Source organism: Pristiophorus japonicus, chromosome 14 (genome assembly GCF_044704955.1).
Source record: "Pristiophorus japonicus isolate sPriJap1 chromosome 14, sPriJap1.hap1, whole genome shotgun sequence".
NCBI classification, from domain to species: Eukaryota; Metazoa; Chordata; class Chondrichthyes; family Pristiophoridae; genus Pristiophorus; species Pristiophorus japonicus.
Window position 1 is genome coordinate 153620174 of NC_091990.1, and position 26625 is coordinate 153646798.

Here is a 26625-nt window from a genome sequence, read left to right on the forward strand (position 1 = left end):
TTACTAGAATTCTCCTCAACCGTCTTCTCCCTGTGGCCGAGGAGATCCTCCCGGAGTCACCGTGCGAGTTCCATCCCCTACGGGGTACAACGGACATGATTTTTATTGCGCGACAGCTGCAGAAAAAATGCAGCGAGCAGCACCAGCCCTTGTACATGGCCTTCTTTGACCGGACAAAGGCCTTTGACACTGTCAACCGCGAGGGACTATGGAGCGTCCTCCTCCATTTCGGCTGCCCCCAAAAGTTTGTCACCATCCTCTGCCTGCTCCACGATGACATGCAGGCCATGATCCTGACCAACGGATCCATCACAGATACAATCCATGTCCGGACCGGGGGTAACATCATTCACCCGCCTGCCCAAAACATGCTCCTGTTAAAATCGATTCCCTCCCCCACACAGTGAATTCCAGAAATTATTTCAGATTTTATGGATCAGACTGCCAATTCTGATAGCGAAGAAACAACAAAGATTAAGGTTCCTTTATTTCCAACATGCGTCAATTATTAGAACAGGTGTGTCCACATCAGCCAATTAATATACAATACCTTTAAATAAATTCAAATTTCACTGAGAAAATTTGTCGCCCTGCTGTCAGCTAAAAAAAAAAGCTACACCATTTACTGTAACAAAACTTTCATATATAAAATTTATTTCAAAATATAGTTATACTGCCACTAGAATATGTGAGTGAACACATTCTGAGGCAAGTCCAATGATCATTTTACAGAATAATTGTCGTTTATCTCATTGCTGTTTGTAGGACTTTGCTGTGCACATATTGGTCGCCGTGTTTGCCTACATAACAAGTGACTGCACTTCAAAAGTAATTTATCGGCTGTAACTTGCCTTAAGATGTCCACACATGTGACAGGTGCTTTAAAAATGCAAGTTCGTTCTTTCACCTTCACAGGAAACTCAAGCTAACCTCAATTCTTAAAGGAGGAGATTGTGAATTGCAGCAGTTCTATGTTAAGCAATTTATACAAACTGTTTTTCCCTGGTTGAAAATCCTCAGTTTCTACCAACATTAATATCAAAACACTTGTCATCTAGTAGATTAACATAGTTTGGCCAAGGTGCTGATTGAATTAACTAAACAAAAGAATGCATGTTGCACAAACATTTTAGTGCAAAAACCTCTTGCGCAGTAAGGGTGTACAGAACACACCCATCTAGAGGGCATATTTATACTCTGTGCACTGTAAATTAATACCTTCAAATGGGCGAATAGAGAAACGGCTAATCAGGTCTATCCGGTTCTGACACATTGTAAGAGCCCCAAGAAGAAACCGCACCTGCTCTTTTAATTAGTCACCATATCCATTCGACTGCCACACTGTTGTGCTCACCTGAGCTGGACGGACACTGTTAGCTCGGATACACCAACAGTTCCGACAGTGTTCAACACATTTTGAATCACATCACCTCAAGTAAGGTAAGTGTTCTCTAACTCTTACTTCTACTGTTGCATTGAGTTTGAAATACAGTTTTATATTTGTTGAGTGTGAACAGCTCTCTCTTAACACCTGTTCAGTAAGCCTTCAGCGCTGGCTGTAGTTGCTTTAAGCAGTGAAAGTATACCGTCGGTGTTCAGATAGCATACATTACAGCTCAGACACAAAACAACACTACAGGCCACAGTTTTGCAGAGCTGCTATTGTTACTGACAATAACACAACTTTCCACTGACAAGTTTACACCTTCCCCTATCTCTGAATATTGGTCATAGGAACCGGGGCAGCAACACGGTAGTGGGGCTGGGGCTAAAGCACCCTCTTGTCTCTGGAGCTGCTAATGGCAATAAGGATTAAGAGCACAGGGACCTGCTCTTAGACCTCTGCTATTGCTACTCTTGAGACACCTCTTAAAGGAGTGCTGAGCTGACTCATAGAATTTTACAGCACACACCAGGCCATTCGGCCTAATTGGTCTTTGCTGGTGCTTATGCACTATATGAGCCCACTCAGCTCTGGGTTTTACTATTCACCCCTCAACTCGATCTAATGGGCCAGCTGTGGAAAGCTATGGGTTTCAGCTATGCATAACAGCTGACATCAGTCAGATTTCATCATATTTGTTCTACAGAAGTAAAATCTGTCTGCCGGGTATTCCTTCAGAACCCGTGACATTAAACCTCCTCAATAGCACTAAATTACTGTCCCACTCAGATAGGCCTTAGTTGGTGTTAAAATAAAAAAAGTTACAATAATGCAGCAAGAAGGAATTACTGGAGGAAATGCCTATTCTAATCTTCGTTATATCTGATTAAGGAGTGTTTGACGTAGATGCTAATGTAGGGGAATGGTGCAAAGCTTTGGAAAGGAGCTGATGTTGATCTCCATAAGATGTATCTCATGTGAATTTGGAGCAACCTCTACCAAATCCGTGGGAGAATCATATCATCGTACAGCACAGAAGGATTCATTCGGCCCATCACGCCTATGCCGACTCTTTGAAAGTTCTGCAAAGTTCAGAAAAATAGCTTAAAAACCCGCCCTGCCCACAGAAAATTAAAACTCATCTGAGAATCTTAGTTTGCATCTTAGGCTTCCATTACACTACAGGCATCAGTCTGTGTGCTGTATCAGTACTGTATGATTCACTGTTGGCAGACTAAATCATAGAGGGCAGAAGAGTTTATTAAATCAGAACACTATAGCTGGAATTATACTACATACAGTGCAAGGGCCAAGTGGTGCGAGATAATCTCTTGCTTTAATGTGCTTGGGGGTTAGTTCAACGACTTGACTTATGAGTTTACTTCGACATCAATACATATCCGCAATCCCTTAACAATAATAAAATGCCTTTACATCATACCATTAGCATAGTGCTATGTCCCAATTCATAGGTGGAGAGGAGTAAGGAAGGAGTTAGGAGGCGTGGTTTGTTTTAAGGAGGCTCTTGACGATGGAGAGTGACTTGGCAAAGCTGAGGGGTTTAGGGAGAGAATCCCAGAGTTGGGGGCAAGATGATTTAAGGCACTTCTTTTATTAATGGTAAACCAGACAGGAGGATTCAGAAGTGAAGGATGCGATCTGTGATGTACAACTGGAGAAGGTTGCAGAAGGTGCGATACAGGGATGCAATGAAGAGATTTTAGACAAGTACTCAGATTTTGCATTCAATGTGCTAAGGGACAGGAAGCCAATGGATATTGGTAAGGACAATGTTGATAGTTGAGTGGAACGAGGTGCAGGATAGGTTGTGATCAGCCAAAGTCTGGATAATTTGGTGTTTATGTTGGGCAGAGCTTGGGAAGGTAGTGTGCAGAGTGTCAGAAAAGTTGAACCTGGAAATGATGAAAGCATATTTTGGAAGTGGAGGTAAGCATTCTTGTTGATGGACTGGAAACAAGGTTTCAACCTCCATTCTGGATTGAGCTGAATACCAAAGTTGTGCACCATTGGAATTCAACAAGCACCAAGATGATGAAATCAGAAACCAAACAGAATCATCTAGTGGAAGTTGAACAAGATGGCTTTGATATTGCCAATGAGAAGATGCTAAAAGGCTCTGGCTTCTTTAAAACCTAACATCCAATATATAGTCAGACAGCACAGCAAAAGTTGTGGAATTGAAGATGATAATGGTGTGGTATCTTTAGTACACACACGGAAGCTGACTCCATATTATGATAACTTTGCCTAGAGGTAATACATTTATGAAGAATAGCAGGGAGTCAAGTGTGGATCCTTGGGACACATCAAAGGAAAATGTGTGGCCACAAACAAAAGAAACGAAAGACAACTTGCATTTATCTTGCATCTTTCACACTATCAGGATGTCCCAAAGCCAATGAATTACTGAGGGTAAACTGCTGCAAGAGATGGGTGGAACCATGTGCGGGTGGTCCCATGGAGTCAGACCACAAAGTAGAGGCATTGAAGATATGATAGAGGCATTGAAGATATGCAGAGGATATGATCCATCATGTCGGAAGTCAGGGATAGGCCAAGGAGGAAGGGAAGGGATCATGCATCATGTTCTCAGTGATTTTGAGTGGTTTCTATTCTGTGGGCAGTGAAGAAGCCAAACTGAATGGATTCAAACAGGGGGTGGAGGGAACAGTGAGCATAGACTTAGGTGGTGATAACATTTTCCAGAACTTTAGAGATGAAAGGGAGGTTGGAAAGGAGGAAATAGCTGGAGAGGGTGGCGTGATCAAATGTTAGCTTTTTAAAGACAGAGGTGACGACTTTTGAAAGGGATATGAACAATATTCAAGTCAAGAGAGCAGTTAATATCGATGAGCACTCAAGAGCTGAGTTGGCATGAGGTCAAGGGCAACTTTGGAGGAAAGGAATCTAATGAGACTGAGATATAAATATGAGTGAAGCTATTGTGGTCGGAGACCTGGGAGGGCTGACCAAATAGGTTCCATTTGAGAGACAGAGAAATATGTGAGCTTCTCACTAGTATCAGAAGTAAGGATGCAATTGGCAGAGGATGGAAGCGGGATATGTTGGGTTTGTCTTTGCATTGTAGCCTGCTCTGAGGTAAGAGAAAGCGAGGTATCATTGTTTTATGTACTCAAAGCTAAATTTGGCGATGGATGATTAGGCTAGTCAGGTACATTGTGGGCTCTTGTCTATGGCTCTTGGAATTGAAAAGAGATAGGAAGGTGCTCTGTCAAGGAAAATTGTAGGGAAAGGAAACCATGAAGAATCTTTTGGGAATGAGATATTGGCAGCAGGGCAAAAGAGCTGTTGAGTAGGTTGATAGAGTTGGCAATACTGCAGTGGACTGAGGAGAGAAAGTTCAGAGTTAGATAGGGTACCAGAAAAGAGGCTGGAAGAATGGTTTTGTTCCATGGATGGGAGATCATAAGTGAGGAGTTGGAGGTGGACAGAGAAATATGGATGGCAAGGGAAAGCTAGTACTGTGATGGAGATATCAGTGGGTGCTGATAGCAATGCTTGGGAGAATTGTTGTGCAATGTGAGGTTGAATAAAATCAGAAGGACAGTGAAATCAGAGGAGACAGACATGGGGAATTAATGTCTAACTCGAACCAAGGATGAAAAATCATTCAGTGCCCAAACTAAGTTTGGAGAATAGAGAAGAGAATAGTGAGGAGGGGGCTGGGGATTGGGAGGAAAGTAGACAATAAGTACTGTGACAGTGACCTTGACAGTGTGATAGCATAAAAAGTGTCATAGCGAATCCCTAGCTCATTTTAATAGAAACTTCTATCACCGTTATTATCCGCTATTGGACAAAGCCGAAATCTACTTCTCAGGGAAAAAGGGTGTTAAAGGGTAATGTGCTCAAGTGAAGAAAAGGAGCCAGAGGAATAAGATGACAAACTGAGATGCAGTTTGTGCTCACTGACCAACATTAACTCCCGGTCCGGCAATGCCGCAATTTTAAAATTTGCATCCTTGTTTTTAAATCCCTCCATGGCCACACCTCTTCCTATCACTGTAACCTCCTCTGGTCCTGCTACCCACCGAGACCTCTGCGCTCCTTCAATTATGGCCACTTGTGCATCCCCGATTTTCATCACTCCACTACTGGCTTCCTTACCTTCAGCTGCCTCGGTCCTAAGCTCTGGAACTCACTCCCTAAACCGCTCCGCCTCTCTGCCTCTCTCTCCTCCTTTAAGGCGCTCCTTAAAACTTACCTCTTTGACTATGCTTTTGGTTATCTGTCCTAATATCTTATATATCTCGGTGAAGCACTTGGTAAGTTTTATTATGTTAAAGGCACTCCTTAATTGCAAGTTGTAGTTGTTGTTTGTGGAATGTAATTGAATGCTCAGCCAAGTAAGGTGGCTCAATGAAAGGGAGATATTCACTGCTGTGACATCAATACAAAAATAATTGTGTAACTGGACACTTAGTGCAATACAATTTTCACAAAACTGCGGCTGTCATTATCTGAAAAGTATCCAATTCTATACAACACTCTTATGATTTGGATTCAGGCATACAAAGCTCATTGTTTTTGGTTAGTAACAGTCATCAGTCATTAGTAACAAAATCATAACAGTAGAGATTCAAATTATCAATTTCTGCTGCATGCGCACCATTATCCAATACTTTGCTTTGCTTTAAATTTAATAAAGCTTTAGATTACCCACAAAATGAACATTAGCTGATTACACCACACCAGTTTCTGCTACAAGATGCACAAGGCCTCCAGTAAGTGATGCAATCAATGAGTAATGTGGGGCTGGTAATAGGACTGATGATTAATTGCTGAAGGCATACACTTCCCTTGCAAAAAATGTAGGTGTGTTAAGCATGATGATGTTCAGCATAAATGTCCTTACATCATAAAAAAACCTAAAATGATTGCCCAAGACCACCAATTTATAATACTAAAATATCCATTAAGCAAAATAATGACAGTCACTCTTGGATTGTGATTGCAATTTCAGTATTTTTGGCATCTACCATATTGCCTCTTTACAACCACTTTTCTATAACTGCTTACTTCCACACAGGTGAAACCACACTTCTATCGATCAATGTGATTAAAGTCAAGCAGTTGCTTATGGACCCTTGGTAGGTTAAAAGCAGCATCTGGTTCTTGTATCAACCAATGGCTCAGTTGGTAGCACCCTTACTTCTGAGTCAGAAGGTTGTGGGTTCAAGTCCCACTCCAAAGACATTGGCCCCAAATTCCACATGATTTGCTCCTGATTTTTATGAGCAACTGGTGTAGAACGGAGTATCTTAGAAATCGGAATTCTCCACATTTAGTTTTCTGCAGTTCTAGTCAGGTAGAACAGTTTCACTTTGGAACTGAATTTTTTTTTCAAAAGGGGGCGTGTCTGGCCACTGACGCCTGATTTGAAAGTTTCCACAGTGAAAACGTACTCCAAACTAACTTAGAATGGAGCAAGTGAAGATTTTTGTACGCTTGAAAAAAACCTTGTCTACACTTTAAAAAATCAGGCGCAGGTTACAAATTAGGCGTCGGGAACGAGGTGGAGGGGGGGGGGAAGGGAAGTCATTAAATTCTACAATCAATCCTTAGTTATACTTATACAAATATTATACAAATAAATCCAACCTGAATAAAAATTTATAAGCAAAGAAAAGATTAAATAAACCATGTTCCTACCTGTATGAAAGTGCTTCAGGCAGGCCTTTCAGGCAGTGGTGTGGCGTCGGTCTCGGGGCAGGGAGCAAGCAGCGCTTCAGGCAGCAGTGTGGCGTCGGTCTCGGGACAGGCAGCAAGCAGCGCTTCAGGCAGCGGTGTGGCGTCGGTCTCGGGGCCAGGCAGCAAGCAGCGCTTCAGGCAGCGGTGTGGCGTCGGTCTCGGGGCAGGCAGCAAGCAGCGCTTCAGGCAGCGGTGTGGCGTCGGTCTCGGGGCCAGGCAGCAAGCAGCGCTTCAGGCAGCGGTGTGGCGTCGGTCTCGGGGCCAGGCAGCAAGCAGCGCTTCAGGCAGCGGTGTGGCGTCGGTCTTGGGGCAGGGAGCAAGCAGCGCTTCAGGCAGCAGTGTGGCGTCGGTCTTGGGGCCAGGCAGCAAGCAGCGCTTCAGGCAGCGGTGTGGCGTCGGTCTCGGGGACAGGGGCAGGCAGCAAGCAGCCTTGGTGCTTGAGGCAGGCCTTCATTCCCCGCGAAGAAGCAGCACCCGGACGGACTTGAGGCCATTCGGCCATGGGATTGCAGCGGCGTCAGTGGCTGGTCGGGAGCAGCAGCAACCTTCTCGCTGTGAGGGGGACTGACTGCTAAAAGCACTCCCTCATACACAGAACTATCAAGAAAATTAAAATGCAAGCCTTTTTGCAAGCGTTCAATAAACAAATTTTCACTTTTTCTGCAGCACTTTTAAAACTGGCCGAGTGCCAATGTTTACTTCAGATTGCGCATGCGCGAACGCTCCAACGCGCACGCGCAGGTTTGCCGGCACCAAAAAAACTCATTTAAATTGTACCCGCCCCCTCCTACTTACAAAATCGGCGCGAGTGGTAGGCTCCGCCCCCTGTGCGCCGCGCCAAGCAGACATCGAGCTGCAAGGAGCTCGAGAATACCGCGTTTTTTTTCAGGTGCCGTTTTCGGCGCGAAAAACAGGCGCCCAGCTCTGAGTGGAAACTTGGGGCCTTGAACACAAAAATCTAAACTGATACTCCAGTGCAATACTGAGGGAGTGCTGCACTGTCAGAAGTGCTGTCTTTCAGATAAGATGTTAAACCAAGGCCCCTGCTGCTCTCTTGGATATAAAAGATCCCATGACACTATTTTGAAGAAGTGCAGGGAAGTCATCCTTGGTGTCCTGGACAATATTTATCCCTCAATCAACATCACAAAAAACAGATTATCCGGTCGTTATCACATTGCTGATTGTGGGAGCTTGCTGAGTGCATATTGGCTGCTGTGTTTCCTACATTACAACACTTCAAAAAAATAATTTATTGGGTGCAAAGTGCATTGCGACATCCGGTGAAGGATGTTATATAAATGTCAGTTTTCCAGCATCTTTTTTTAATCCTGTTGCAAGATTCTGCATATTATCACTAGTTATACCAGATGTTGAAACAAAATGAAGATGTTAATTTCCATCAGTACAATAGTTTTGACTGCGAGCGAACGAAGAAATTGTGTCTTTGTTCTAATATGGCAGCTTCCTGATGTCCTGTCTTAATTAACAATGGGCGAAGCAACACTTCATAGGTAGTCATTATTTGATAGATTCTTTTCACTGATTGGCGTCATTATAATGTGAGGGAACAATTTAAGATATTTACAGGAACAATTAACAGTTCGTTTAAAAAAATAATTTCACAGTGGGTGGTTAGAATGTGGAATTCTCCACCACAATCCATTGCAGAAGTGCAGTTCATAAATTCTTTACAAAGAGAATTATAGACAGTTCCTTGAAAAAAAGAGGAATATTAAAGACTATGGCAGTGAGCAGGAGAGTGGGATTCATGTGGAGAAAAACAAATTTAATGGATCAATTCTGTGTTGCAATATTCTATAATTTAGTGCAGGGTAAAAAAAATCCCCACTGCCTTCTTGTCACCTTCCCCACTAGGATACAGCTTGATGGGCTAGAGTTGTCCTGAAGCACTTTAACTGGGCGATTAATATTTATGCATTGGAGTCCAATTCTGTCTTCATCTTGGTCCACAGACATGCAATCCTAGCAGGGTTCACCCATAGAAAAGAAGACCAGGAACCACTGCCAATGCACTCTTCCCACAAAAGTCCTGAGATCAGTGATAACATTGCTATCGTGGCCTGAGCTGAGATCAGGTGACTCAACCTCATGGTCTGTGAGATTCGGAAATAATGGGGAAGGCTAGTAAAGAATTTCTTTACTGCTGTTGCAACAGAATTCCAACAAGGTTCCGAGTAATTATCAGCCGACTCTGCAGTTGGTCGACAATGGTGGCCGTGGGTTTGGCTGGACTGCCGATGGGTAGTCCGGCACCCCCTCTTGGGTACTGGGCTGCTGGCCCGGCCAAAACTTTCCTTGGTGGCTCAGTAGAACTGAGCTTAACTCGATATTTGCTGCTGATTTGTTCAGTCATTTTTACAATATTATTCAGGCAGAATTGATGTAGGTAAGAAGAATTGAAGAAAATAAGCACAAAGGGCAGATACAATCTAATGATGTCTGCCAACATGATCCAGTAATTCAATATATGTGGCAAGGTCGATAGTCCTGCCCTTTCATACAGAGTAATGCAACTCTTTCCTTAATGCTGGAAGCTGGGGCTCAAGTTGACTGTTATAGGCAGATGACGTGCATCCAACATATCTTCTGGTTGACATTACTTGAATACTTCCTTCAGCCCCAATGTTATTCCAATTCCAATGGGGTAGGAAATTTGTCTGGGCCTGTTGCTAGAACTTGGTGCAGCACAGGGAGTGGCCACCTCGACCAACAGGCCGGAGGCTGGCCCGAAATTGGCCGCGGGCCTCATTAAGATTTTATGTGCCTGAAGGTCAGTCCATGGAGGGGGCATTTGAAGTGGGAAGTAGGAGTGGGTGGGTTGGGATCATGATGGCTGTGGAGTTGGGGAAGCACTCCATCTCCTCCTGACTCCACAGGGAGGTTTTTAAATTAAATGTAAAAAAAACATACCTTTCATTAGCGACCGCATGGGGCCATGGATTAATTCTGAGCGGGGCAGGCTGGCACCTGGTCCACTCATTGGAAATTAATTTTGAAGACGGGCCCTTCAACAGATGTTCGGCCCCAAATTAACATATGGAGGGGGCCTAATGCCTGTTTTAGGTGGCCACCCGAAATGCTTGCAAAACCGTCTACACCAATATGGCGGATCTTGTGACGCAAGCGTGATTGCCCCCATTTTCCGATTTCTACCCCAATATATCTTTAGTCATTCCCTTCCACAAACTGTTTTGGTCTCCGTATTTAAGGAAGGATCTACTTGCATTGGAGGCTGTTCAGAGAAGGTTCATGTGATTGATTCCGGAGATAAGGGGGTTGACTTATGAAGAAAGGTTGAGTAGGTTGGGTCTATACTCATTGGAGTTCAGAAGAATGAGAGGTGATCTTATCAAAAAATATAATAATGAGGGGGCTCAACAAGGTGGATGCAGAAGATATTTCAACTCATAGAGGAAACTAAAACTAAGGTACTATGGGCTAGAACCTCCACTATTGAGCTTATCGCCCCAAAATGGGTGTTATTTCTAGTGTGGGCGGTATAAACGAGTTTTCAGATCACCGGCTTCTCGCCCATTCTCAAAACACCTAGTTTACATTTTTGAAAATGGACATTACCGTGAACGATATCAAATGGGTGGCAACGTTAAATTTTTCTGACCTTCTGCCGTAAAGTGTGGCCATCCTTAGCAACGGCATGACAACGCTCAATTCCTGCGATTCAGAAGGTCAAGGGTCACCATGATATGTGCAGAAGAGGAGACAGAGAGAGAGGGAGCTCAGAGGGACTGAAGGTGTGGCTGGGTATGGTGTGGCTGCTTTGGGAGGAAGGAGGGAGACATTAGAGCTTCATAGCAAGTAGGCAAACAAAAAAGTAGCTGTTAACAGCCACATATTTGACAGAGTTTGCCCTATAATGGAGGGAGAGGAGGAGGCATCACAGCACGCTGTGGAGACAAACGCCGGGGAGAGCAGTGAGGTGGGAGAGGAGCACATTGGAGGATGCAAAAGAGCCAGGAGGTTCTCGGACGAGGCAAATACCTAACTCCTGCAGGAGGTCGAGTCACGCTGGGGTGATTTGACACAGGGAGGGCGTGGGAAGCCCACCCCAAAGGCCTACCAGAGGATATGGACCGAGATAGCAGAGGTGGTCTCGTCAGCGACCAATGAGGTGCATGAGGACAACCAATGCCGCAAACGATGGAAGGACCTTGTGGAATCCACAAGAGTAAGTATTCCATTGATTTACATGTACTTATGTATTTATATAATTTGATTTGTAACAGTTATGAGTGACTATCAGCAGATGTGAGGTCTTTCACTTCAACCGGGAATGTTTTACTCAAAGCCTGTGATCAAGGTGTACGTCTTTAGGTAAAGAATGATAATAATCATAATAATCATGATTACATCTGTCGGTTATGTGTTGTATCAGTGTCTGTGACAGTACCTAGCAATGTTATCATGCAATGATCTCATGCCATGTCGTCCTGTCACCTTTTACAGAAGAAGCTATTGACGATGAGGTCCATGCAGAGGCCAATGGGTGGGGTGCCACCAGTCCCCAGCGACATCACTGACATGGAGGAGCGAGTGCTAGCACTCGTGGGGAAGCACCCCCGGACAGCCACGGGCGCATCTGCAGACCCTGAAGTGATGCCACGTGAGTAAAGCTTACACCATTGCGTGATGTAAGGTCAATAGATGCCACACCAACTCATATCCGACCAATCATATATGATAGATGATTTCTAAAAGTGTCATAGAAATAATGTTGGCCTAATGAAAATTATTGCAATCCACAATGTGTAGATGGTCATGAAATGTGATGTCTGCGATGATTTTGAGAGCGGTGGTGCTTTTGTCGTGCATATGCTGTGTGTAGCACTGGACTCATCTTGTCACCTTAGCACCCCCTTCTCCTCTAACAACCTCATTTGTGTCTTGCAGATCAGCCAGCAGCATGGCCCCAGGTGAGGCCACAGAGGCAGGAGTCGGCGGATGATCCTACTACATCTGGTGCTGAGGAGCTCCGATTGTCGCCAGTCAATCTGCTGGGTCTATTCTCCACGGATGAGAGCGCGGACTTCAAGGAACCTGTATCGCCACGCTCCAGAACCCATTCCACCCCAAGACCATCTATTGGTCCTCCAATCATTCCCGCCTCCACTCTGGAGGTGCCGGCCCCAAGCACCTCTCCACAGGGCACCCCATTTTTCCCCAGGACGGCAACGACCCCGCGGAGGCCTGTGGACACGGCAGGTCTGTTACACGAGCGTGACATGACAGCAGAGAGATGGTTCAGTTGTCCAGGAGGACTGTCGGCATTGGTGACCAACTCATCGAAGCTTTGGGGGGCATATCCCAACACCTGGCCACCATGTCCGAGTACATTCCGTGCATGGCGGAGTCCCTGGATGCGATAGCCAGGAACACTGCTGCCACAGCCCTCCCAGTGGTCCCAGAGCACGGCACTCCACCGCTAGGTTCTGCTCCACCATTGCAAATGGCAGATGCGAGCAAGGACCAAGATCCTGCTTCTGCATCAGAGAATGTTGCCCCTCGGCACCCCCCACACCCGTACCCATTCAACCAATGCATCTGCCTTCATCCCCCCCCCAATGGGGCACCGCCTGAGGAGATTCTCGGCCAGGTGCTGTGGAGTGAGGAGTGGAAGAGATAGAGGTGGGTAGAAGAAAAAGAGGGGGCAAGGAAAGTGAGGTGCATATGCCCAGGTGATGGCTGTGTTATATCTCCATCTGGGTGTATGCAATTTGTTGCAATGTATGGGGGCTGGGGACCACGCCTGCTTTACCTTTGTATTCTGTGTTGCTGGACATGTTGACCATGTGATTTATGTCAATGGTGGAAAAAGTGCGATGTGGGCGGGGGTTGGGTGTGTTACTTATGATTTCAGACCACTGTTGGTGTTAAACTTTTGTTATTGAAGATAACCTTGTTGCGCATTGTCTCAGATAGCTGGACCGTTACACACTGGTGATTCCTTACCATGAAAGGGTTAAATACAACTTAACATCAATCAACGTAAACTTTAACTGGCACCAAGGTGATGGGCATCATTGATGTCTGAGCTGCACACACACACAGCAGTGTGTCAAGTGTTGTCACTCACATCAGCGCTCTTTCAGGCACATGTTTCCGATATCAGCTCCTCACGTAAGCGTGGGATTTAACAAATGCCAGCCACACTGCTGGCATCCATCCCAGTTAGTTCCACTTTTTGTGGGCAGTTTTCTGAGCGGGCGATATTCTGGGCGATATGTGTGCGAGGTGGTGAAATTGACAGTGGGCGATCTCCTTGGCTGCTAGTTTGGGTAAATATGCTCTTTACGACAAAAAACAGTCATCGGGCAGTATTATTGAATCTCGGCGTTAAGTCCGTGCAGAAAGTAACGCTGGTAGATATTATGGTCGTTGAATTCGCCCATTCTGCTGATTCTGCCAAAAAAAAGTCGGTGGGCGGTAATATTTTTTCTCGGCATTAAGCACATGGGGAAAGTAACGCTCGGCGATAAGTCTCCTAAAAAAGCCCATCAGTTTCCATTTTGTGCCAAAATGGGCGCTGTCAGGGCGTTATACATCATTTCAGCGGTTAAATGGGCGCTAAGCAGGCAAAACAAGTGGAGGTTCTAGCCCATAGTCTCAGAATAAGGGGCTGCCCATTTAAAACTGAGATGAGGAGGAATTTCTTCTCTCAGAGGGTTGTAAATCTATGGAATTCTCTGTCCCAGAAAGCAAGATAGATTTAGTGGCAGCAGTGGGGGAAGGGAGAGTAGAGGAGAAAACATTTAGTAAGGAAAATGGATGCTCAGACAGAAGTTGGGCAAACTGGAAGGACAGGAAAACATAACTGACGACAACAAATCACATTTCTGAGACAAACATACATCATATTACTGATCAAAATATAATGGGAGGAAATTGCGGTGTGAGGCTTCCTTCAACGAATGCCTCTGACCCGAAAAAAATCTACAAAAGTACCTGGTGGTCCTGGAGGAACATAAGATCCCAGTCAGGGGCTCAAATTCGCTGTGCAGCGCACGGGGAGATGACTTTCAGGTACTTACGTACATGCTGGAGTGACGTGGGCCTGGACCACCAATCACTATGCAGTATTCTTATTGATAAAAATGGGAACTCCATTTGTACGAGTTCCCATTACTATCAATGAGAAAACCCCCTAAAACACCGAAACGCAGCATAATAAATAAATAAAACACCTCACATATTTAAAATTAATTGAAATTAAATGTTTTAGAAAAAATATGTATTTTTTGAAATTTGTAAAATGGGGCCGAAAATCAGGCGCACCAGAAAGCTGGCGCCCCAATGAGTTTTAGAGTGGTACTCACCGCTGGAACTCCTGGTACGGTAGTCGTTCCATTTTCAGGACTTTAACATTTTTTCAAAGTCCTACAGGAAATGGATCATAATGGGGGCAGGCCTTAGATAAAAGCCAGGCTGACTGGCTGAAAATGGGTCGGCTGGGGCTTCCGCCACTGTCAATCAGCAATGGAGTGGGGGTAATGCCACAGCGCGTGTGTGTCACCGTGCTCTCTCCCCTCTGTTAAAGGGGAGAGATTCCATCATTTTTTTAAACTTTGGCCACTGAGCCACTCGGGAGGGTTTCAGCCGGGCCAGCAGCCTGGCGCCCAAGAGGGGGCCATCAGGCTGCCTGTTGGTGGCCCGGCCGAACCCGGGGCATTATTTTGCGGGCTAATGGGCAAATCGGCCGGCAAAGATTTTTCCATTGCAGCCGCGGCAGTGAGCCCTCAGTGCAGAGATGGTGCCCCGACAGAGAAACCTGTCAGGGGCACCGTGCAGCGGGGGATCGACGGATTCAGGTGAAAATCGATGGGTAAGTATTTTTTATTGCTCAACATTGGCAGTGCAACGACTTGGGCGGGATGGTGTTCAGGCCGAAAAAATCCCCGACCTGAATTTCGGTCGGTTCGGCCTGTTGACCCCAAAGCGGCGGCTATTCGATTTTTAGGAACGGCCTCCTCAAATGGGCATTAACGGTAATCTTTGAGACCCTGCATTTCGGCCCCAATGTGTTTTAATAGTGTTAAAAATAAACTTACCCTAATGGACAGGGTTTTAAAAATGAGTGTTTAAGTTAAATTTTTATATGTTTTAAAACTCTTACTCTGGCAAATTAAACTATGCACCTGTTTTTACCAAGAGTAAAAGTTTGAAGGACATTCGCTGGGCATGAGTTGGGCAAATAGCCCAATCTCTCCCGCGCGGATTCCTTCTCCCGGGGATGCGGAGGATCTGTATGGAGAAATCTTGACAGATCGGAAAAGGCAGTTTTCGGCGCATGCACATTGTGGCCCGGAAACCAGCTTCTGCGAGGCCTCGCTGGGTCCGTACGCACTTCCTAATCTTAATGTTTAGATTGATTACTATGCAATAATTCCTGATAGCACAGGTGGGATTTTAACTATCGTATGAGCCAGCTGCCCAATGCCTACAGTAAGAGATCCAGTCCATTTTGAGGGCTATACACCATTAACATACATCCGTCGAGCTGCACGCCCTGCGCATTCCACTGCAGCTCACTAGCCTGGGATGGCATTGTATCGGGTAACCTGCAGGTCGACCCAGCAGGCAGAACGTTAGATTGGGTGTGGAGCGGGAGCTTTGGGCGGTAGCGGCCCACATTGGATTGGAGGAACAGGAGCAAGTTACTCAGTCCCTCAGGCCTGTTCCGCCATGGCTGATCTGTATTTGTAACCCTTAATACCCTTGTCGAACAAAAAACCATTCGGCCCCTCGAGCCTGCGTTGCCATTCAATAAGAAAATGGCTGATCTTCGACCTCAACTCCACTTTCCTGTACTGTGCCCATATCCCTTGATTCCCTTAATTTCCAAAAATCTATCAATCTGTGTCTTGAATATACTCAACGACTGAGCCTCCACAGCCCTCTGGGGTAGAGAATTCCTAAGATTCACCACCATCTGAGTGAAGAAGTTTCTCCTCATCTCAGTCCTAAATGGCCGACCCCTTATTCTGAGACTGTGACCCCTGGTTCTAGACTCCCCAGTCAGAGGAAACATCCTCCCTGCATCTACCCTGTCAAGCCAAATCCTTCTTGTGGAGCCTGGGGGAGCACTCCTTTTCTTCCTGGCCCCACAAAAATAATTTGAGCACGTACCTTTCCAGGCCTCTTCCTCATACCCGCCAAGTTTTATGAAGCAGAGTGTCCAGGTGGGTGCACTGCCTGGTAGGTTGTTAAAATTAGATTGGGCCCTACATGTGACATAAGACCCCAATTTGCATGGATTTCTGAGATTCCCGCTTGATTCAGGTGGTTGCCTGGGTTGCCCTTCATATTGCCCTGGAAAACATGGCATTGAAACGGGAACTGCGCACTAAGTTGGCCACCTCAATTTTACCTCCATCACTGCCATGTTTCCAATGGGCAGAGAACGTTAAACTATACCCCCCCTCGCCCCCAAACATATATCAACAAATCACTGCTAATACAGAATGGGATTTTAATTCTATTCAATATATATCCATTTATATATTGATTTCATCATTTAAAAAGTAACTTGACATAGCAAATTGTATCTGTAGCAAAATATATGTTAAAGCTCCAAAGAAACTATTATGGTCTGCTCTCAGCTGTGCTTAATGAGATGATCTTTTCCAGGATTCCAATTTGAAGACATTTTTATTGACACAACCTATACAATGGCATCATTTCTAAGAATTTTAATGGTCACTTCCCTAACATGCCATCTATGCGGTGTTGGAATTTCACAAAGTACATCTTCAGTGCCACTCAACTCTACTGTAACTACTGAAGCTTCAACTGCTGCGGCAACATCAAAGGAATCCTCAACTGCCGTTACATCAGCTATCAGTACTGCAATAGCTGTAATGACCAGCAACATCTCAATTACTGCCACTTTAAGAGCCACTTCCACCGTTAGTAATGTCTCTGCTTCTGGTACCAATAGCACTGAAACACCCAGTGCCACCGCTTTTGCGGGAACCACGAACAACTCAACAACACTGAATACACCAATAGAAAGTGATCCTAATAAGACAGTGTCTACAACAACAAGCAAGGCCAACAGCTCGACTGATGTAATGTCTACATCAGTACAATCCACCAGCCACCTGAATGGGACAGCAAATCCGAACATGACTACTGCAGCGACCACAGTCCAGGCTAATAATACAGCTGCCACACAATATACTACTCTAGGAAACTCAACTGCTATACCAGTAACATTCAGCAACATTTCAATGGCTGCGCCTGGTAACAAGACAAACATAACTTCAGCAACATTACCCTCACCTAATAACACTTCTTACAGCAGTACTACAGGAAGTCCAACTGTTGTAATAACCACCATTAATTCCGACATTAGTACGATGATTATCACAACTGCTGATATATCGACTGACAATGGGAAAGGTAAGACTTCAAAAATAAATATTAAGGGTCGATTTTACAAATTTTCATTCTTAGCACTATACAAACCTGTGATCCTGAAGCATGTTAAACCAGCTGTCAATCATGCATAACTGTGCTGTCAGTATGTTCACCCCTAAATGCCATGTTATCAATGTACATTACTGCAAATCAATGTAAAAACCAGTGTTGATCAAGGTATGATTTTTATCTTTTTCAAAGCATAGCGCTGTCATGTTTCAACGCACCTCCCCTTCGCTTAAAGGGGAGGGCCGCTGCACACTCTGCACGGCCTCTGATGGCCTTGACTGGGCCACCAGGGCAGTGTGGTACCGGGGCTGCAGCCCAGCACCCAAAACCCGGTTGCACAATGGCGGGCCGGACCACGCTAGGAGATAATAATTATAGCCGACCGGTGAGTCGGCAAGATCGCCAAGATGTATAAAATTATGAGGGACCTAGACTTGACTACTCCAATGCACCCCTGGTGACCTCCCCTTTAAATTCCGCCCCATGAGCAGATGATGGGCTCGGTTCGTGACCCGCAAGGCTGGCACTGACATCTTCCATGGCCTCCGCTAACTCCTGGGCAATTTCCCGGGAGCTGGTAATGCCCCCCCACCCCCCTTTCAAAGAACATTTTTATTCATGTTTCACTAATTTAAATTTATGGCCTTTTGCCTCACTGGCTTAAAAATAATATTCTACTTTCACCTTTTCCATGCCATTTAAAACTTGACATACTTTAGTGGGGCCCCCTTAACCACCTTCTCGCCGGACACAATGGCTTTTCCATCTCCAAATTACAGAGACAGATAAATGAAGCAGGATAATATTATGAGGCATTTATAACTTGTGAAAAGAGCGTCACTTAATCACGTTCTCATGTTTAAAATGATGAGGGGGCCGAGATAGAGTGGATAGGACAGATCTATTTCCCTTAGTACAGGAGATTAATGAGGATGTTGCCAGGACTGGAGAACTTTAACTATGAGAAAAGATTGAAGGGACTGGGGTTGTTTTCTTTGGAACAGATGAGGCTGAGGGGAAATTTAATTGAGATGTATAAAATTATGAGGGACCTGGACTTGATTACACCAATGCACTCCTGGCTGGCCTCCCACTTTCTACACTACGTAAACTTGAGGTCATCCAGAACTCGGCAGCCCGTGTCCTAACTCGCACCAAGTCCCGCTCACCCATCACCCCTCTGCCCGCCGACCTACATTGGCTCCCGGTTAAGCAACGCTCAATTTCAAAATTCTTATTTTCAAATCCCTCCATGGTCTTGCCCCTCCCTATCTCTGTCATCTGCTCCAGCCCTACAATCTCCCCGAGATATCTACGCTCCTCTAATTCTGCCCTCTTGAGCATCTCTGATTATAATCGCTCAACCATTAGTGGTCGTGCCTTCTGTTGCCTCGGCCCCAGCTCTGGAAGTGTCTGCCTAAACCTCTCTACCTCTCTTTCCTCATTCAAGAAATTCCTTAAAAGAAACCACTTTGGCCAAGCTTTTGGTCACCTGCGCTAATTGCTACTTATGTGGCTTGCTGTCAAATTTTTTATCTCATAATACTCCTGTGGAGCGCCTTGGGATGTTTCACATTAAAGGCGCTATATAATTACAAGTTGTTGTTGTTGTTGTTCTAGATAGAATGGATAGCACGCACCTATTTCCCTTAGCAGAGGGGTCAATAACCAGAGGGCATAGATTTAAAGTAATTGGTAGAAGGATTAGAGGGGAGTTGAGGAGAACTTTTTTCACCCAGAGGGAAGGGAGGAGTCTGGAGCTCACTGCCTGAAAAGGTGGTAGAGGCAGAAACCCTCATTGCACGTGAAGTGCCGTAACCTACAGGGCTACGGACCAAGAGCTGGAAAGTGGGATTAGGCTGGATAGCTCTTTATCAGCTGGCACAGACACAATGGACAACATGGCCTCCTTCCATGCCGTAAATTTCTATGATTCTACAAAAACTCTGGACAGCATCTGTGCACACTGTTTGAAACTCCGCTGATATAACAGACAGACATTCTATGGGCCCAAACTCAACTTTACCTGAAGAGATCACTAAAATTCTTCACCGCAATAAAAGCACTTACTTTGAGCAGAATTTTTTATTTCATAATACTCCTGTGAAACGCCTTGGGACGTTTCACTGTGTTAAAGGCGCAATATAAATACAAGTTGTTGTTGTTGTTGAATCAAATTAAACTCGTTTTTCATTAAAAGAAAGTAACTTTGAAGTAAATAAATGTTTAACATACCGTACTGTCAAGCTAAACATTTCTATCGGTAAGAATATACCATCTGTAGTCATGCATTTCCTATGTAAGGAAACACCAGGTAATAAATAGCCTCACAGCTGTTACAAACTGAAGTACTGGTTTGTTTCAGTTTCTACACAGTTGATTGTCGCTGAAATGAAACTACTGAATAAGTAATGAATTGTTAAAGGAGAAACTCTGTGCAATAATTGGGCAAGTCAGCAGCTAATTTTGTTTAACTATCTCAATGACCTGACCCGTTATGTAATTATCATTATTTTCAAAATGCTTCAGATCTAATTCCGGTGGATAAAAAAGTCAGCGGAGGAGTGATAATTGGTGCCATCCTTGGCTGCATTTTGGGAATCATCCTGGTCACACTTCTTATTTACACTTTCTGTACACACAAAAAGTCAGAGCACTTTAATCATCGCAGAATGTACGATAATCTCTCTAATGATCCAGGTAAGCAATTAATAAAAATCTTGTAATAAAATATTAACTCTTAAAAGTAGCTCCACTTAGTTACTGTCAAAACAAGATATTAAATTATAGTACCTGGAAAAACCAAGTACAATTTACAAACTGTCATAGAGCTATAGAGGTTTAAATCACAGGAGGAGATCATTCAGCCCATCATGTCTGTGCCAGCTCTTTGCTTGAGCACTCCAAAACTAATCCCAGTGCTCCGGTCTCTCCCCATAACCCTATGTCATCCTCTGATTCAAATATGTATCCCCTTTTTCCTTAAAAGGAGTAATTGACTCTGCCTCAGCCATTCTCACAAAGATTTCAACACACTGATTGTCCACCCTGGTGTGAGCCCCTACAGCCTGTAATAGGTCCTCTCATAACTTACCAAAATGTACTACCTCATATTTAATGACACTGGATTCCATTTGCCACTTTTTTTTTGGTAATTCCAGCTTATTATCAATATTCCCTTGCAGCTTCCTTTGGTTCTCTGAATTATGCACTATTCCCCCTGTTATAGGAAGGAGGACAGAGAGAGAGAGTTAAGAGTAGAGCAAGTTAAGGAGAGACAGAGAGAGAGAGAGGAAGAAGGGACAGCTAGAGAGAGATGTTGGGGTTGCTTTGCACAATAGTTGCAGCTAGTGCAAGTGATGTGGCACAGCACACATCATTCAAATCTCTGCACAGTTTGCTGTCTCGGTACCAATGTGCTGTTTGGAAATTACCAGAGGAAGTGAAACCTGGTTTCTGAATGGATCTGAGCAATAAAAACTCACTTGCAGCAACCAATCCCTTGTTATAATAAATAAGCAGTTTAGGGAAGAAAACACATAAAACCTTGCCATTCAGTGCAGCCTGAACCACTGTAATCACTTCTGGAACATTGAATGACATTGAATGTTCTTTTCCTTCCTTGCAATTCAGACCTTTGTCATTTCATCATATTGAAACGCAAGGGAGCCACCCACACAGCCTCACTTTAAAAAAAAGCCTCACAAAAGAAAATGATACGGTCGTGGTTCTTCAAATGAAATGCTTCACAATGCACCATTACAGCTGAGAAAAATAAATTGCTGCAAGTCATAGTTTATCATTGAACAGATAAAGCTCAATCGTATAAATGTAAGAAGGCTTTAAAACTGAAGTACGGCTCTCTCAAGTTTGACACCAGAAGTTAAAGTGAAAAAGATACATCATTGTCAAGATTAATTTCACTCTTTTCAACACAGTAAATACATCCTGTTCGTATTGCCTGTAGTACAGTGGTTTAATCTGTTTCAGTGAGAAAGATAAGGTACAGTTTTATACCTTGACTGGTATTGTGTGTAACACCTCACAAACACACCGAAGTACCTCCAAAAACTAGAAATAAATACTGAGTAACAGATTAAGAAGAAAAAAAAAAATCGCAAAACTTCCATTGGGGCAGATTTTTTGCAGTTTGATGCTTAAAGCAAAAATTATCAGTGCCGCATGAAATGGTCCTTGTGAATTCACTGTAAACAGTGAACAGAAGAAATCTTCCCGGATATTTTCAAAGTGCAATGTAAAAAGAAAGACGCATTTATGTAGCGCCTTTCCCGACTTAATGATATTCCAAAGCACTTTACAGCCAATGAGGTACTTCTGAAGTGGAGTCACTGTTGTAATGTAGGGGCTATGGCAGGCAATTTATGCACAGCAAGCTCCCACAAGCAACAATTAAATAAATGATCAGATCATCTGTTTTAGGTGTTGGTTGAGAGATAAATGTTGGCCAGTTACATGTTACGCTAGTGAGGTAGAAGTAGCTTCTGTCCAATTTCCGCGATTAAAATGTTTCCTCGAAAACCTGTAACATTTTTGAACTTTCCTGCAATTCGCCTGCTGAGACCCGACCGACCTCATTTGCATATGTCAAAATGACGTTGCAGTGGCTCAATAGCTTCGAGTGTCCTGCCTTTACACTCCTAATGCACTCAACTTAGACTGATTTAAGAGGTGCAGCAGGTGCCGGGATCAGCTGACAACAGGCAGAAATTAGACATTTCTGGTGCAGAAGAGGCTGGAGATTTCCAATAGCACTTGCTGCAGATGGAAATCTCTTTACCTCCTTCCTACTCTCAAACAAATGAATGTTCTCCAAATTTACTTTGCATCCTACAACATGAAAATACACCAGCCCTCTTTGCTCCTACAAGTAGTGTAGTGTCAGCCGTGGCTCAGTGGGTTGTACTCTGAAGACTAAGTTTAAGTCCCACTTCAGAGACTTGAGCACAAAAATCTAGGCTGACACTCGAGTGCAGTACTGAGGGAGTGAAAGATCATGAGCACTATTTCGAAGAAGAGCAACAGAGTTATCCCTGGTGTCCTGGCCAATATTTATCCCTCAATCAACATAACAAAAACAGATGGATCTGTCATTATCACATTGCTGTGTGGGAGCTTGCTCTGTGCAAATTACAACAGTGACTATACTTCATTGGCTGTAAATTGGACAGCCGGTGGTCATGAAAGGCACTATATAAATCCAAGTCTTTCTTTCTTTTTACAAAACCGTGCCATTAGTGATCACCTGAGTCAGCAACAAATTAGTGCATCCTGACATGTATGACCCTATGCATAACAAAGCGGCATATTAGCGCACAATCTATAATTCACTGAATTCCTACAAGAAGGGCAGCAGAGCAAAATGGCCAATAGCGAATCGATAGCCTGTTTTTCACTCTGCTGATTTCCTTTTCCATTGACGCCAGTTTTAAGTCTTTACACTGCAACCCCATGTAATGCGTTTGTTGAATCACTGGGAAGAAAAGAAGAAAATGGTTCTGCCGTTTCCGATTTTCCGCCCTGTACACTGCGGCGTATTCTAATTGAAAATACAGGAAAATAGGAAGGAAGTTGTCGACAGAAAGAATGGCACCAGAAAGCAGAAGTTATGATGTACATCACGGATTTTGCCGCTGCCAGAGAACCTGAGCCAATCGGTTGGCAAAATTGATAACAGCATAATGTAACTGCCAAAAATCTATCAAATGTTTACGAAGTCGCAACCTCTTTGAATAAATTAAAAATGAAGTCGCTTTTTTGTTACTTCATCAGGGTCTTTATGGAGTGTCAGATGTAAGTGAACTCTGGCTTTTGGATCTCAATATTTTACACAGGGACAAATGCAGTTTGTTCAAAATCAAGTCTCCCACTGCACCTAAACTGGAGGGAGCATCATAACAATCAGATTCACTGGACTAGAAATGTACTAACTGATTCTTAACGCCTCCATTAAAGTAGCAGATTTTGGAATGTTTATTATTAATATCTCTCAACAAAACTACCAGCAAGTACATATCATCTTGCACATTTGCTTCATTCCAAAAGTGATCATCTTCTATTTCAATTTATTTTTCAGTTCTTCGTCTGGACAATACAGAAGATGCTATTGATTTAAGGTACCAAGAAGGAACAGCATACTACAACGCTGCTGTCGAGAATGAAGAATTGCCTTACAATGCAGGACAGAATGTGAATTATGGCATTCAGCTGGATAACTTACCACCTTCATACGCGAATATTGCATAACCCAACTCACAAAACAAACATCTGTTTTGGCAACAAAAGAAAAACCCTACTGGTAAAGAGACTGAACAGAGACCTTTTCTATATCAGTAGTGATGTCAAATTGATTAGAACTGGGAGAAGGTAACATTTTTTAAAAAGCTACTGCTGAAACAGGAAAATCTTGGAACTGCACTTACCCCAGATAGCCATAAAAATGGCAAAGAAGACAGTGCCTCCATTATCAAACAGATGTGTTACCTAGAGGAAGCAGAAAGAATGGAAATGTTAATTATCTTGTTACACAAACAGCCCATAACCAACACACAAATACTTTTACACAAACTGTACATTTACAAAAAAAGCATTTTCAAGATCAGTGCAATAATGCCATATTGAGAAATACCATTAATAACTTAATGCTGCAATGTTCCAGCTCAAATATGCTGTACATAGAATATAGACTTTCATATATTGACATAAAATTTAAGATTGCGCTATTAGAAGTTTTTTTAAATATGAGGAGGATATTGGTGCTTTGGTATTAACGCTCAGTCGTAGTATTCTATATTTGTCACTACTGTCAATCTTTATAATTCCCACTGTTTATTATCTTTGTGAGATGCAAATACCGACTAGCAGAAAAGTATTCACTGAGTGGCATTGCATTCACTGTTTTAGGAAGAGGAGGTAGGACATAGGCCATGGAGCCAGCCAACTGTACATATATTAATCTTACCAGGCCGTGGACTGACATGTTTGATCAATTAGTCTTAGGAGAGCTTATCTTATGAATCCAATAAAGAGTGTTCTTTAGTATATTGGCCGCATTCCATTTAATATCACTGTCTGTCATGAGGGTCCACAAGATAGACACCACTGAATCTACCTGCAATTACCAGATGCTGAGTTGGTGATATAGGCTAGGTCACGGAACAGATGCCGTGAAGGCCATTCCCCACAGAATGGAGGAAGGGAGAGGGAAGGGAAGGAAAACAGGAAAGAAGGTAGGAATGAAGATATGAACAGACGAACAATGACGGACAGGTAAAGACCATCTGGTCCATCGAGCCTGTCGCACAATTGCGATACTTTGTGTACCACAACATAGACACTCCATGCACAACATATATCACAATATATACAAGATCAAAGACTGAGTTATGCTAAGCTACTCGAGTACTTCCTAGTGTTCAATCACAAGACGACATTAGCAAAGTCACGAGTGCAAGCCCCATCCAACCTCTCGGGTAGGGAATGATGTGAGGTTGTTGGAGGCATAGAGGGCGGTTAAAATAATTAAAAGGAGATAATACAATCTAAACACAAGTACTCCTTGCAGTCTTTGTTGATTTTGTTGTTGTCTGTCTGTGGAATAAGTCTCATTACATGTTTCTCTATAATAAAATCAATTAAAAATGTGAAATTCAAGAATTGTAGGCTCTTAATTTCCTTACAATGTTTTAGGTTATTTTTTTGTTAAAGTGTTGTAAATATACTTTAGTTTCATTTTTTTGAATCATAATTTTTCATCTATTATTATTTTTAATCAAAAGTTCAGAATCTTTAAATAAATGCTAGTATGCTTTATTTGATGATGCTACCTTATCTGAGTTTCTGTTCATTTGTATTTCATTTGCTGTGCAGCTCTCCTGTGACATGACCAGTTGGAGGTCACTGTTCTAAGTACTCTCTAAAAGGACCACAAATATCATCAACAACAACTTGCATTTATATAGCACGTTAGCATCATGAAACATCCCAAGGCAAATCAGACAAAAATTGCCACTGAGGCAAAGGCGTCGACATTAGGACAGGTGATCAAATGCTTGGTCAAAGAAGTAGGTTTTAAGCAGCATCTTAAAGGAGTTGAAGGGAAAATAGAGAGGCAAAGAGGTTTGGGGAGGGAGTTTCAGAACTTAGGGCCAAGACAGCTGAAAACACGGCCATCAAAGGCGGGACGAAGGAATTTGGGGATGCACAAGAAGCTAGAGTTTGAGCAATGCAGAGTTGGAGGAGGGTTGTAGGTCTGAAGGAGGTTACATTGATAAGGAGGGGCGAGGCCATGGAGGGATTTCAACACGAGGATAAGAATTCCTAGGTTATTACAAATAGTCAATATTGGAAGTGAAAGTGATATGATTTGAATGTTTAACTGAAAATACCTGTATCAAACATAAGTAAAATTGTTTTCTTACCAGAATCATAGAATTATAGAAATTTACGGCACAGAAGGAGGCCATTAGGCCATTGTGTCCAGTCTAATCCCGCTTTCCAGCTCTTGGTCTGTAGCCTTATAGGTTAAATCATTTCAAGTGCATATCCAAGTACTTTTTAGAAGTGGTGAAGATTTTTGCCTCTACCACCTTTTCAAGCAGTGAGTTCCAGACCCTCGCCTACCCCCGCACCACCCTCTGGGTGAAAAATGTCCCCATCACTCCTCTCTAATCTTTCTACCAATAGCTAAAATGTTCCTGTTCTGGCAACATCCTCATTAATCTCCTCTGTACCCTCTCAAGTGTGATCACATTCTTCCTGTAATCTGGTAACCAGAACTGTATGCAGTACTCTAGCTGTGGCCTAGTGTTTTATACAGTTCAAACATAAGCTTCCTGCTCTTATATTCTATGCCTCGACCAATAAAGGAAAGTGTTACGCTCGTAATAAAGGATGAAACTGAGTACTATGAGCAATGAATAAGTGTGACCTTAAGAACATAAAAACATAAGAATTAGGAACAGGAGTAGGCCATCTAGCCCCTCGAGCCTGCTCCGCCATTCAACAAGATCATGGCTGATCTG

At 43.5% G+C, this 26625-nt stretch overlaps 2 protein-coding genes across 3 annotated transcripts in view; one reads left to right on the top strand and one right to left on the bottom strand.

Annotated features, from left to right (window-relative positions):
- ano3 (anoctamin 3) overlaps positions 1-26625 on the bottom strand; it is a 334095-nt gene that overhangs the window by 145506 nt on the left and 161964 nt on the right. Inside the window, exon 11 of the mRNA XM_070898640.1 lies at positions 24025-24085. Coding sequence (XP_070754741.1) covers positions 24025-24085 — 61 coding nt within the window. The remainder of the gene's footprint in view (positions 1-24024; positions 24086-26625) is intronic.
- Positions 1169-25258, top strand: LOC139279520 (mucin-15-like). 2 transcript variants are annotated; one of them, XM_070898641.1, is made up of 4 exons: positions 1169-1440; positions 16784-17557; positions 20114-20284; positions 23679-25258. In XM_070898641.1, the coding sequence occupies exons 2-4, from the start codon at positions 16825-16827 to the stop codon at positions 23846-23848; spliced, it is 1074 nt and encodes a 357-aa protein (XP_070754742.1). In that variant the 5' UTR covers positions 1169-1440; positions 16784-16824; the 3' UTR covers positions 23849-25258. The 2 variants fall into 2 exon arrangements, with proteins under 2 accessions (XP_070754742.1, XP_070754743.1); XM_070898642.1 differs by having other exon boundaries at positions 1169-1435.